A 13,921-nucleotide genomic window follows, 5' to 3' on the forward strand; every position below is an offset into this window, starting at 1 on the left:
TCTTTGCTCCTCACGCGTCACTGGTTGTATTGAAAGCCCGTGCAGCATCTGTCCTTTTTTGTTTATTGCTTTGTGTCTCTCTCTCCTAGACAACCTCTGCTCCTGTTGGGGGTCCCGCTCCCGACACACACCCCTATAAAGAACTGTCCCCTATGTCTACACACAGAGCTCGTTTTACTTCTGAAAGAGACATATGTTTGAATAAAGTTCCTGTCTGTACAATCTCCTGTGTTTCTGTGCAATTCTGTGACCCAAACGTGACAATATAGACAGAGAGATATCTATAGCTACAGTATATGTATATAATGTATAAAATATAGTGACAGTGTGGAAAAGATATTAGAGGTTTGGAAGAATCTTCTTTTCAACCATAGTAATACATATAGCTAAAGTAAGATGGAGGGTAGACCCAATCATATCCAAGTGCAGAGCAGCTCTAGGCCAGCAGTTCCACAATGGAAGTCAAACTTCAGGATTAGCGTGTAGTATCGACAAGCAGCAACATCACTTCCACCATGAAACTGCTGGTGCAGACCTACCGTGATTTATGGTTCTGCAGTTGGATCCTTCGCGGTAGACCATCTATTAACATTTTGATCGATTCTTCTCCATCGTACAACCAAAATGGTGTTTATAAAGATCTCTCATATTGTGAACAACTTTTCTATTTTAAATCGCTTTTAGTTTCTTAAAGATGAGGCATGAAGCAGTCAGTGGCTCACCATCCATACTCTTATTAATAGAGAATAATGATGAACACATGCAACATCTGGAAGCAAGTGTAAGAGAAAAATATTTGAAATGGATGAAAATGAGTAACCTGCTCCCAAAAACAAATCTCCGCCATAATGGAATAGCCTGCCCTGCCCGGCCTGAATTTGAGCACAAATTAAAGAAAAAAAAAACATGGGGGTTGGACAAAAACCAAAACACACACCCACTAAAATACTCTTACAATTTTATTCATAATTTTAATATAAACAGTTAATTGTTGAATAATTTACACACAGCAATTTTTATTTTCATATTTTAACATTTGTACATGTCACTGCTTGGCTCTGCTTGAGAAATGTTGAAAAAATAAATTGTCAAGCTTCAATAAATCATGGCACATTTGATCTTTAATATTATTTTATTATTTTTTTTTACAATTAAACAAGAGGTATCCTGTGGGACTGCACAGCATTGTGGGAAAGAGAAGCAGCAATTAAGAAGAGAGGAAAAAAACAAAAAACAGGACAGAGAATGGGATGAGCAACAGTAATGAGCTTTCACCCTAAATACAGGGACCTGCACACCTGTTTCCAGATGGAGCTGTGAAACTCATCCATCCCATAATATCTTAAGCGTTATGAAGCCAAATCTTGACCAAATCCAGTCCTCCCCCCACCTCCAAACCCACCTTCCTGACACTCTGAGAAAGACAGGACACTGAGAGACAACACCGCCTAACTGGGGTCCAGTCAGCGTCATCACTTGGACACGAGTCATCTCTCAGCCTGTGGCTGGCAAAGCAATGATGTCTCCCAGGCGCTTTGGATGATCTTGCGTACCTGCATTCTCCGGGGTACCACCTCGAGTATCAAACACCTACTGTGGAGGTCTTGGTAGCCTGCTATCCTCAATTTGCAGAGCAGCCAAACTATCCTATCTGCGTCAGGGTGAGGTGGGCATGCCATATGGACTGCAGCCCTAAAATACTGAAAAAAAAACTCACCTTCTCCACAAAGAGAGGAGCTACTCTGTGCCTCCCCAAGCCATTCCATGTCCGTCACTGAACACCTGGCTACAACAATACAGTTTGGCCATGCGAGGGTGCTGCCAGTACAAATGCCATGTGGGCTCATCACTTGCCTGCTCCTCAGGAAGCACAGCCGTGTCTAAGCGGACCCTTTGGCTCCATTTCACTTCAAAGAACACTGTGGTAAGATGCTGGGATGTGTCAGGCCAACAGATGAGAGGAGGTGCTGGCCCGTTTTCTGTACCCAGTACATCAAACATGGCACCTGTTTAATACGAGACAGCCCAGGAGTTGGAGCAGCACTAATGCTTTATAAACAGCGCCCACAATCTGCAAAGGCTGAACGCACAGGACAGCAGCAAATTAGGACCAGACGTAGGGCAACGGGGGGGAGGGGGGAGACTGGCATCGAGACTGGCTGCTTGGACTCAAAAACACTGTAATACATCTGGAGATCTACACACACACACACACACACACAAGCACACACCTCTCCTAAAAAACACGCTGAGGTAGACTGTGCAGAACAGACGAGCATCTCTTGCGCCCCGCTGTTCCGCCCTGCAATCAATAAAAAAAGCACGTGTTCTAGATATGAAAGCTGGGTTTGTACAGTGATTTCTAGTGTATTAAAAATAAATAAAATATTAACGTCTGCTTTTCATTTCAAATATAAGATTATCTCCTAAATTACAAAAAATTGTGAGAATTCATTTTTTTTTTCTGCTACTGTAGTGTGAGTCACGAAGGACATCAACCAACATAAACAGCATTTTTCTTTGCCTTAAAACTCTGTGCTGGACAATAAAATTATTTCACAATATTTACAAAGAAGATAAAAAAAAAAAAAAAAATCCAAAAAAACTGGTAGCGATTGTGTAATGGTGGCCTCGACGTCACCGCCGCTGCTCAAACAGGAATCCACTGCTGCCAGATTCCTCATGAAGAAGGGTCAGAAACAGCACTGCATCGGAGCTGTGGACACGCGTGTGCCTGCTGAACCTTTCAAAAGATTACATGGACTCAAATTGTCTGCTTTTTGGCCAAGCAGCCCGAAAAATGGCACCTTGCTGCCATCCTTTCCCCACTCTAATGACACCCATCTCTCCACCACCCTCCCAGTACAGGCGTCCACTAGTGAATCTGCACAAATTTTAAGTTAGCCAGAGACAGCAATGCTATAATTGAGAGGAGGCCTACCAACCCATTTGCCCATCATCTCCCTCCCCAGCACTCACCATAAAGCTGGTGCATCTAGAATTGTGCCCTGCCTCCTCCTTCAAAAGGGAAGAATACAAGTGGGCTCCTGTCACCAACGTGAGGCAATCCCGCATTGTGTCATTCCTCTACAGGCGGGCTCCCCTGCGGTTTTCAGGATTCATAATCCCCAAAACAACACCCCAGTCACATATCCACTATGTACAAAATCTAGAAGATGTGCTTAGAGCAGCAGCTATTGGTCAATCAGTGGAACTGTCCTATCTGTGTGTGTGAAATGTAAATCCTTCAGCCATGGCATTGTGGAGCTCAGCAGCAGTCATTCCTTTCAACTATGGTGGCGTAACTGTAAGGAAACCTGGGTGCCACCAGCTCCGCCTCCCCATCTTGGTGGCTATGATTCAGAACACTTGGCAACAAGGAAAATAAAGAAGAAAGAGAGGTGAAGAATGGTTTGTGAGCCCTTCTCTTTCTCTTCCTGCATCTTGCAGCGCCCATTTGAGAGGCACAGTCCTGTCCTGAGATCAGCCCAAGGGCTTTTTTTTTTTTTTTTCAGAAAGAAATCAATAGAAACATGGCCCCCAGGAGCAGCAGGGGATGTTAAGAGGGGCCCGACCTGGGCAGGGATAAAATGCGGCCATTCTTCTTGCCACCGTTCATGTGTGCATAAGGCACGTGCTCCTCATAATTTCCCTGCAGCCCCACTGAGGGTCCGTTGTCCTTTCCCAAACTATCGTTCCTTTGTGAGGATGAGGAGGGGTCCAGAGGAATGCTCTCCATGTTCTCAAAGTCCATGTCTAATTCCTCGCTTTCTGGAGGCTTGTTCTCATCACTGTAGAAGAAAGACACTTCCTGATAGCTGGGATGAAGGTCATCCTTGAGCATCTCAATGATCTCCAAGAAAGTGGGCCTCATCTTCGGGTTATACTGCCAGCACATGTGCATCAGGTTGTGACTGTGGGGGCAAGAGAGGCATCGAGTTAGTCACGTTAGCAGCTGGAGCAGACCACTATACTCATGCAACCCCATTCAACCAAACACGACTTCCCTAAAATCACCTGCACTTTAGAGTCCCATGCAAACCCTCCTCCAGCACACTTTCATGCATACAAGCAGATACACCAGCCGATGGCAGCAACACCTCCACCTCAGCACCAAACATGCACCCACATGCAAACATCCCAGAATGTCTGAAGAATTTTCCAATCTAAAGCAGAATGTGCGTTTCCTTACAATGATGGCAACTGATCCTGGACTTTCTGCATCAAACAATCAACACACCATGCCACTTGTGCTACGGCACTAGAATAAACTTGTTTCTAGAAGGTGAGATTAGCTTTTCTACAGCCATTAGTTTCACGGTCAATTAATCTGGAACTCCTGAAGATCACCCACATTTTGTTTGGCATGGAACCCTGTTCACTAGGCAATTTCCACTTTGGTACACCATTATGAATTCCATTTTCCCACTAGGATCTCTCTGATGGCGGAGTTATTACCCTACCCAAGCAAACAGAGGTAGGGCTACAGACCTTTAAATGCTGTTTTATGGTTCTTTAAGACTTTAAAAAGAAAAGCAGACATATTGGTTTTTAAAGTAATTTTGGTAGGATAACTACTCATGGAAAGACTGACTGCAGTCTCGACCCTTCTCAGTTTGAACAACAATGAGCGACCCCTGTGAAATGGAGCTCCACAGCCTTAGAAATTACGTGCCTCAAGAATCTGTTTACTGAGAAGTTGACTTTGATGATTAGGGCCAGTCACTCGGATGTGTCCTGTTCAGGACAGGCCTAAAAAGGCCCAGCTGTTTACTTAAGTTTTCAAACTGATGACCTTAATTAGCCCTTTAACTGAGTGGAATGCATCATGGGTACAGTTAGCATGTTTGCTTACACTCCATGCCAAACTAATGAGAAGCATGAAATGATGGGCTTGTTATTTCTTTTAAGTCTCACTTCCACCTATGAAAAGAGACAAGTAAATTCACTGTGAAGAATAAGCAACAATGTGTTAAATTAGATGGGGCAAATGGTTTTTCAGTGGGACTGTATACTGTGTGTAGCCACGTACATATTTCATCAAGCCTGTGTTTTTATTGAACATTTTCTAGACTTTAACTAAACTGGATTTTTACAAAGTGCAATGTACAAAAATCACCAGAATTACTCATTCCTTATAGGATAAGTTTGATATTTTTCAAGTCCAAGTTATTTCTTCACAATCATGGTCAGTGTTGGGGAACATTACCTTTAAAAATTACTTACAAAAAAAAGGAACTAAACATATTATATAGTTACTAATTAATTATAAAATGTAATGTGTTACTTTTTCTTTTGTATGAAAAACTGCACATTTCATTGACTAGCATTTATTACTAAATCCTAAGCCTGTGCATGAAACCGACCAGAAACACAGCCAGACTGATTTTCTTGTGCTTTATGAATACGTTTACTCTTTCATGTGCCGTGAAGTCAGTAACACCATTCCCATTTTTCTGTCCCCACTGAGCCCCAAAGATTTGAGGTGTAAACACAGGCCACCCGAACACACTGTTTCAGCATAGCAAGAGCAAATACCTGGGTGAAATCGAAATGGACACTTTACGTTTCCAATAGTGGACTGCACACAGAAAACACTTTTCTGCTTAGTTATGTGAATGAGCCATGAAAAGGACCGACACGACATCCACCACATTTGTTTCTTTCCTTAAACCCAGTGCTGTTGCGATAATCAATGGCTCCCTGTGACTCTAAACTATGCCGTTTAAATTGACCCCTCAGCACATGCAGGATTAAATGTATACTTATAACATTTGTCAAGTTCTTTTCACTTGATTGTACGCATGTTTGCCCTCTTCCTTCACTAGCTGTCACTAGGCCACCAGAGTGCATGCGTACCCAGCGGTATGCCGACAGCAGCAGGGAACATCTTTTTATTAAAGTAATGCTGGTACTTTTACTTCAAAAACACAAGTATTGCATTAGGTTACTTGTTACTTTAAAAAGTAATCTGACTATATAATGCATGTTACTTTTAATACATTACCCCAACCCCAATCATGGTATAGAATTTATTACTTTGCCACACAACTGTTTAACAGTGATGCACATTTTTTTAACATATAGCTACCATGTAGGGCTGGGCCATATTATACCTTTCACGGTAATACCGGTACAATGTTAGGCAATGATAAGAAAATGAAATATCGCAATAGAACATGGCTAAAACGCACATGCGCAGTGCCTTTGTTTTCATACGCACATGGCGGAAAAAGCATGGCGGCGACGGAGAACGAGAAGGGCGAAAGCAGATCGTTGAATGAAACAGATGAACCAGAATTGGTTTGTAAAAATGGTGCAACTTGAGTGGTGTGGAACTGGTTTGGTTTTCGCCCATCAAATACCCAACAAAGCACAATTTTTTGTAGAACAGGCAAGCGGGCCGTCGTGGCAAAGGGAGGAAACACCACAAGCCTATTTCATCATTTGAAGCAGAAGCACTTGTTGGAGTACAACAAAGCTGTTAAAGCACGTGAAGAGGCGTCCGCTTCAACTAGCGTGGTGGTGAGACCAAATAAGCTGACTCAACAAATAATCGGCGTAGCTTTAAATAGCTGCACGCCTTATGACAAAAGTAGCAAATGCTGGGGGGAACTAACTAATGCAGTGACGCATTGTTTTGCCAGGGATATGATGCCCATTCAGAGTGTGGAAAGAGAAGGTTTCACAAAGATGCTTAAAAAGTTCGATCCACGCTACAAGCTGCCCACCAAAAAATACTTCTCTAAAGTCGCCTTGCCTGCTTTATATGAAGAGGTCCGTACTGAGGTGTCAAATGCATTATCTTCGGTGGAGTTTTTTGCGTCCACCACAGACATGTGGTCAAGCCGAACATCAGACCCCTACATGAGCCTCACAATACACTACGTGGACAAAGACTGGAAGCTACAAAACAAGTGCCTTGAAACAAGTTTTTTCCCCCGAGGACCATACAGGGGAGAATATAGCCAAAGGCTTAAAAGAGTTCCTCAGCTCGTGGAATCTTCAGGAGGAAAAACAAGTGTGTGTGACGACTGAAAACGGGGCCAACATTGTGAAAGCCGTCGCACTCAACAACTGGACCAGACTTTCATGCTTCGGACATCGCCTGCACATTGCAATAAGTAAGTTAATTATAATGTCAGATTAAGCATTTCTTGCATTAGTTTATATGATGGTAATAATACTGTTTTAATTAATCTTTAGTTGTCTCTCTATTATAAAAAGAAATCCTGTCCCCTGTCCTGATAGTCTACGATACGTGATTTTTCTCGGAAGATAATTTAAAGACCCGCGAGACGAAAGAGACCTGCCACGGTGCGTCTCACGGGAACATAGAATGAGAGTCCTGCAAGACACACCCTACTTACAAGCAACATAAAAAAAAATAACAAATCAGTAGTGTAAAGGCAGTCATGCAGCACACACAGCTCCAGGGCTCAGTGCATATAAAGTGTATAAGGTCAATACGGTAGAAATGAAACATCGACGATTAAACGAAGAAGAAAGAAAAGCGCTGAGAAAAGAGACGCAAATGCGTTGGACAGAAAAAAGAGCAAAAAAAAGAATAATCGAGGTGCAAATTCAGAAAATAAGGAAAGTAATTATCAGCCTGGAACAAGTGGAACTGAAAAAAAAGAACGTCCAATCCGGCTCTTAAATAAACGACAGTGAGTAAAATGACAAAGTAGAACTTCATAGAGATGTTTACAAACGTTGGTGCTAAACACATGCAGAGCAGGTTAGAGACTATGAAACCAGGGAAATTAGAAAGGCTCAAAAAAAAAAATAAAGTTGGCGCTATACACATGTGGAGAAAGTCAAAGGATATGAAAGTAGGAAAATTAGAAAATATAAAAAAGTAAAGATCGCAGTAGCGCAAACAAACAAACTGCCTCATTTAACTATGCACAAGTCTCACTTTGGTTTGGCACAATAATTACTAGACTATTGCACCTTAACACTTAATTCTACTTTATTCACATAATTGTACTTATTTATTATGTTCTACTATACTGTTATCTTTCAATCTATGACTTTTTGTTAATCTGATATTCTTCTAACTTTGCACAGTTTTTGATAAGCGGATCAGGATGCATTTCACTGCGTGTTGTCCTGTATAACTATGCATGTGACAAATAAAGAAACTTGAGAATTTCAAAAACGGAGTTTACTGCACATGCATTGGTTACTTTGTTCATGTATATATATTTATCTGTCTGCTTATTTAAAAACATAAATTTACCCCAGGAGTCAAAAACGTTCTGTCTAGCCCTTGTACAAAAACCTAGACAAAAGCTGGGGTATCACCTTGGTAACCCCATGTACATTTGGAAATGTGAGAGGAAAATAGCTCGACTTTACAGACAGGAGTCCAATGCAGAACTCTACTTACATTGTTACTTTGTAAAAAAAAAAAAAAAAATTAACTGCTGATGATGTCGATCGTTTTGTCTGTGCTGAAATTCCAAACAGAGAAACCTGTCCTGACCTCATTAAAAAGATTCAGCATATTGGGACTCGCAAGATTACAAATATTGTTTTTACAGAAGTTCTGAAATAAAAGTGAAACTAATGAAATAGCAACAATTCAAAGAAAAAACAATTTTAAAAGTGTGTATCCGGAAAAACCAAACACGGGGGTTGGCGAGCGAAGCCCTCTAGTCTTTAAAAATGAACAGGCAGTCTGGATGTGGGCAGTTGTGCTGCAAGATATATATAATGTGCGTGTGTGTGTGTTATACATAAAACTCAAATGTCTCACATTCCACACCGCATTAATATTGGTGTCAAGTAATGAACTGTGTTTCCTTTTAAATGTATGTCTTTTAGAAAGAAGTGTGAAGGACCCAAGGATCAAACGAGCAGTTGGAGTGGGAAAGAAGATTGTTGCTGCTTTTGGCCACAGCTGGAAGCGCCAGCGAGCTCTGCAGGCTGCTCAAAAAGAACTGGGCCTACCAGAACACAAACTCATAACTGAATGTTGCACTCGTTGGGGTTCAAAGCAGAGAATGATCCAGCGGCTGCTGGAACAAGAAAAGGCTATAACACAGGTTTTAGCTGCTGATAAAACCACAAGGCACCTCATGTTGACATGGCAAGACACTGAGGTGCTTGACTCGGTCAGCACTGCATTGAGTCCACTTCTAGAGTTTACAGATACTTTTTCTGCTGAAGAGTATGTGACCATTTCATGTGTTAAGCTTGTTCTTCAGATGTTTAACAATGACATGTTAAAAGTAAAAGAGAGTGACACTCAGCTGACCAAAGACATCAAAACAGCAATACTTGACTACATGAACAAAAGCTACAAGAGAGGCTTGTTAACATGGCTTCTCTCCTTGATCCACGTTTTCATACAGAATATTTCAGTGAGAGTGACAGCGAAGCCATCAAAGTTCAAGTCATGAGTGAACTAGAGCATCTTGTGTCACACCAGGGTAGCGCAGCCACAGGTTTTTCAGAAACACTTCCTACATCTTATGGAGACCAAACAAGTCAGGGAGCTGTTAAAAAGCCAAAGAGTCGTCTCAGGAGCTTTTTGAAGGGACCAGTTAGTGGCAAGACAGATGTAACTGCAGAAAGGTTATTATCTGAACTGAGCAGTTATGTGAATAGTCCACCAGCAGACAGTGAGTGTGATCCTATTTTGTGGTGGAAAGTTCACACAGTAAACTTTCCCCACATCAGCAGATTAGCTAGGAAATACCTCTGCATTCCAGCAACTAGCTCTGCATCTGAAAGGTTGTTCAGCACAGGTGGAAACGTTAGAACTTGTCAAAGGTCCTCCCTTAAGCCCACATCTGTGAACATGTTAGTGTTTCTGACAAAGAATCTTAAAACTTGAAATGTACAGTAGAAAACTTCCATGAGCAGTAGCAATAATTTATCCATGTTTTTTGTTTGTTTGTTTTGTTTTTACTCGAGAGTTTGTGCAATTTTATTATTTGACTTATTTATTTGGCACACTGCAGTTTTATGTTGCAAAGCAACTCTTTTTAAGTTTTGTGGATATTATACATGGTTATGCTCAGGATATGTCAGCCCATTTCCACTGGAAATGCCTTTTGGTTAAACTGTCAGCAAGGAATTTGCATTTGCACTGTTAAATTTTTATATAGCTTTAATGCACATAAAAACAGCTGCTTGTTTAAGTGAAAATAAATTGAAGGGGTTTTTTTGCACTAATAAAGTTGTGCAGTTGTAAAGTATTTTGTCTCGTGTCAATCATATCGTCAGTTATATCGTTATCGCAAATGTTCAAATATATATCGTGATGAATATTTTTGGCCATATTGCCCTGCCCTACTACCATGTTCTTACATTTTATAATGTATGTAAACCCCGTCACTGCCAAAAAAGGCCACTGCTCTGCTGGGCCCTTGAGCAAGGCCCTTAACCTGTAATTGCTCCAGGGGCGCTGTACAATGGCTGACCCTGCGCTCTGACCCCAAGGGGTATGCGAAAACTAACAAATTCCTAATACAAGAAATTGTATAAGGCGAAATAAAGAACAAAAAAAAAAACTCTAACTTGAAAAAATACCAAAACTAACCTTTAACTACCTGCTGTGCACAGATACACACACACACACACACAAGACAATTCCATAATAAACATTCAAACCCAGCCTAAAATACACCCATAAGCCTCTCTTATTCTACCACACATACACAGCTACGTATTTCCACCAGACATGCACATTCCAAATCTAACCAATCAAACAAACCAGGCTTCAGCAAATGTGCTCCTACGCAGCCAGACAGAACTCACCCAGAAGTCTGACACCTGCAAGTTAACCCCCTATCCCCCACCCAAAATACTTACAGTCTCTCAGGACAGTTGTCCGGACGATCCAGGTATCCCCCATCCATAACAAACTTGAGCACCTGTTCATTGGATAGTCCTTGGTACGGCTGCTCCGCTAAGCTGCTGATCTCCCATAGAACTACTCCAAACGACCTGACAAATAAAGGACAGTCTCTTTAGAAACACAAAGCACAGGTAATGCCATGTCCATGAAAATGCCTGTGTAGCTCCCAGCCCTTTACCAGCAGTCTGAGTGGGAAGTGAAGACACCATCTTTCAGGGATTCAGGTGCCATCCACCTCACAGGCAGAAGCCCTTTTCCTCCTTTGCGGTAGTAGTCCGTTTCATAGATGTCTCTGGTCATTCCAAAATCTAAAGAAGTATATGTAAATTAAGTTTTGCCCACTCCAGCAAACTGAAACAAAATAGCACCTTGCAACCCCCCAACTGACTCGGATTTCACAAGGTCTGTCGGGACACACCTCCAATTTTTACTGTGAAATCCTCTGCCACCATGCAGTTCCTGGCAGCCAAATCTCGATGAACAAACTTTTTGAAATTGAGGTATGCCATGCCATCTGCAATCTCTGCTGCCATTTGGATCATCTCTTTTAAAGTGGGTGGAGGCCGGCCTGGGTTGTTCTACAGGGACAGATAGCAGTTAGCAAGTAAAATTGCAAGAGCTATCCAAAGCTATGTCCGCAAATGCACACTTACCTCGGCTTCAGGTCGCAAGGAACGCAAATAAGTCTTTAAATCACCATGGCTCATTAGCTCCATCACAACCAGAGTGGGTTGGCCTTTGGACACAACTCCCAATAACCGCACCTGGTGAACAGGGAATTCACAGCCAATTAGAAAGGTAAGGTCAAGCTAATTCTGGGTACCTGCACAATTCATTTCAGTAGATTCCCTTACCACGTGGTGGCAGCTGAAGGCCTTCATTACAGAAGCCTCATTAAGGAACTCTATGCGTTCCCTCAGACTCGCAGATTCATTTACTGTCTTGACTGCCACTCGGGTCTCTGACTCTCCTCGGATAATTTCCTTTGCAATTCCTTCATAAACCATGCCAAAGGAGCCTTGACCAAGTTCTCGCAGCACAGAGATCTTCTCACGTTCCACCTCCCACCCATCAGCCACATACACTAAAAGAAGCAGGAGGCTGTTAGAGTGAAGTCAAACCTACTAATTAACCCCCAATGTCCCACTACGTACCATCACCAGTGCTCACATACTCTGGGTTCGATGAAGCATACAGTGGTCCTGTGGGTCCTTCGGTTTGCCTGTATTATAGGAGAGTCACAATGAAAAACTGTTGTAATAAACACTTATAGAACTCACCACTGATAACACACTTCAGGAACCACACAGACCTTGGAAAGTTCAACCTCAGAAGGACACACAAGGCATGAGCTGACCAGTACAAGAAAAGCAAAGATCTGATTTCCACCTTGTTCATTCACAGTGGACTAAAGCGATGTTCATTATGCAAAAATAACATTACATGTTCAAATTGTTTAATCCAATTCAAAGTGCCAGAAAGCCAAAGCCCACCTTGGCAGTATCACACACAATGCAGGAAAAAACCCACGACAGGGCACAAGTACATTAAACAGTGGGCTAATGTTGAGATGTGGACAGGGAACTGAAGCATCTGGAACACTGGTGTAACTTGTCAACCCAACATCAGACATAGGACTCAAACCCAGAATCCTGGATCCATCAGGCAAAACATTTACCGCTGTGCAAATAAGCCATCCTCTCATGATACACAGTGCTTTTAGGGTAATAATGCTAATACTCACCAATGGTATGAGCAGACAAAATAGGCTTGAATTGCAATGCAGGATCATACAAACATACACACAAACATACTTTTAATCACGTACACAGTCCGACACTGTAGTATACAGTAATGTCGTTACAACTGAAAATGCAAAATACATATCATATACTGAACTACACACACACATTCGTGGACAACCTCAGAAACAAAGCTACATAGCCACAGGTAAGATCACACTTCAGTATTAATTTAAGGAAATATACATCAACACTAAATACACTTTCTGCCACACACATGCATACAAGTCAAGCAGGCAAGCCAGCCATACACAAGTAGTTTCTCTCAACTGTAGCACTTGCCTTTTCTTTATGACAACGAAGACCCCTGCAAACACCAGAACAAGCAAGACGATGCACACCACCAGACTGATGACAATCTTCAATAGATTTGATGGGTTATCTCCTGCATGAAAAAAAAGAAATGACAATACACGCTATTAAAGTACAGGAAGATTTTGGCTGCTGGAAAAATATAATACAACTTCTTAAAAGGCTATAGTTAGAATAAGAGGTCTCCACACTATCTTGCTGGGTAGAACTCACTCTCTGGGACATAGAAGTAGGAAGGTTCAGTCCAAGATCCATTTCCAGCCAAGGATGTGGCACGGATGCGTACAGAGTAGTTTCCAGAGTGCAGTACAGTCATTTTGTACCTCCTTTCGACAGAGTAGACACGTCTTGAGATACAACTGTTAAATTCCTATTAGTCACAGGGTTTATATAGAAAAAAAAAACGGACATTGTGACTATGGTGTCAGGTAGAGCATCCAGCCACTGCTTATCTACTTGGTCATTCCACTTTCATTCAAAGGCCTCCCGCTTACTCTCTGCTGCAAAGTTATATCCAGCACATCTTAGCATCAATTCCTAAAGTGCTTCACTAGTCTTCTAGCAACTCTATGTTCCTGATGGTCATTTTGCTTAACTTCACATTCACCATGTCCTAGTCTCAAGTTTCTAAGTAATTCACTTCATATGCAGCACACACTCACCTCAGTATCCCCAACTCTTTTGTACTTGATGTCATAAAGGATGATGAGACCATTTGGTGCTTCGGGCTCTTTCCAGCTGATATGAATCTGGTTATTTTCCAAAACCTCGTGTGTCACAGGACCAACGATGTCATCAGCTTTGGCTGCAAGAACATCAGAGACACAGTATAACATCCATCATCATGTTGCAATCAACTACAACACTGACATACGAACCTATCACCCCTTATACTGTAATTACTATATTTTTTGGGTTTATTTGTGGAATTCAT

General features: G+C 41.8%; 1 protein-coding gene across 1 annotated transcript in view; it reads right to left on the bottom strand.

Annotated features, from left to right (window-relative positions):
* Positions 1-946: 946 nt before the first annotated feature.
* Positions 947-13,921, bottom strand: part of LOC114662687 (insulin receptor-like) — a 105,659-nt gene continuing 92,684 nt past the window's right edge. Inside the window, exons 12-21 of the mRNA XM_028816306.2 lie at positions 13,650-13,792; positions 13,201-13,357; positions 12,958-13,060; positions 12,028-12,095; positions 11,728-11,957; positions 11,527-11,637; positions 11,292-11,451; positions 11,052-11,181; positions 10,828-10,962; positions 947-3,914 (exon numbers count right to left, since the gene is read on the bottom strand). Of these exons, the coding sequence (XP_028672139.1) occupies positions 3,560-3,914; positions 10,828-10,962; positions 11,052-11,181; positions 11,292-11,451; positions 11,527-11,637; positions 11,728-11,957; positions 12,028-12,095; positions 12,958-13,060; positions 13,201-13,357; positions 13,650-13,792 (1,592 nt within the window). The 3' untranslated portion in view covers positions 947-3,559. The remainder of the gene's footprint in view (positions 3,915-10,827; positions 10,963-11,051; positions 11,182-11,291; positions 11,452-11,526; positions 11,638-11,727; positions 11,958-12,027; positions 12,096-12,957; positions 13,061-13,200; positions 13,358-13,649; positions 13,793-13,921) is intronic.

This window comes from Erpetoichthys calabaricus, chromosome 12 (genome assembly GCF_900747795.2).
Source record: "Erpetoichthys calabaricus chromosome 12, fErpCal1.3, whole genome shotgun sequence".
Lineage (NCBI taxonomy): Eukaryota > Metazoa > Chordata > Cladistia > Polypteriformes > Polypteridae > Erpetoichthys > Erpetoichthys calabaricus.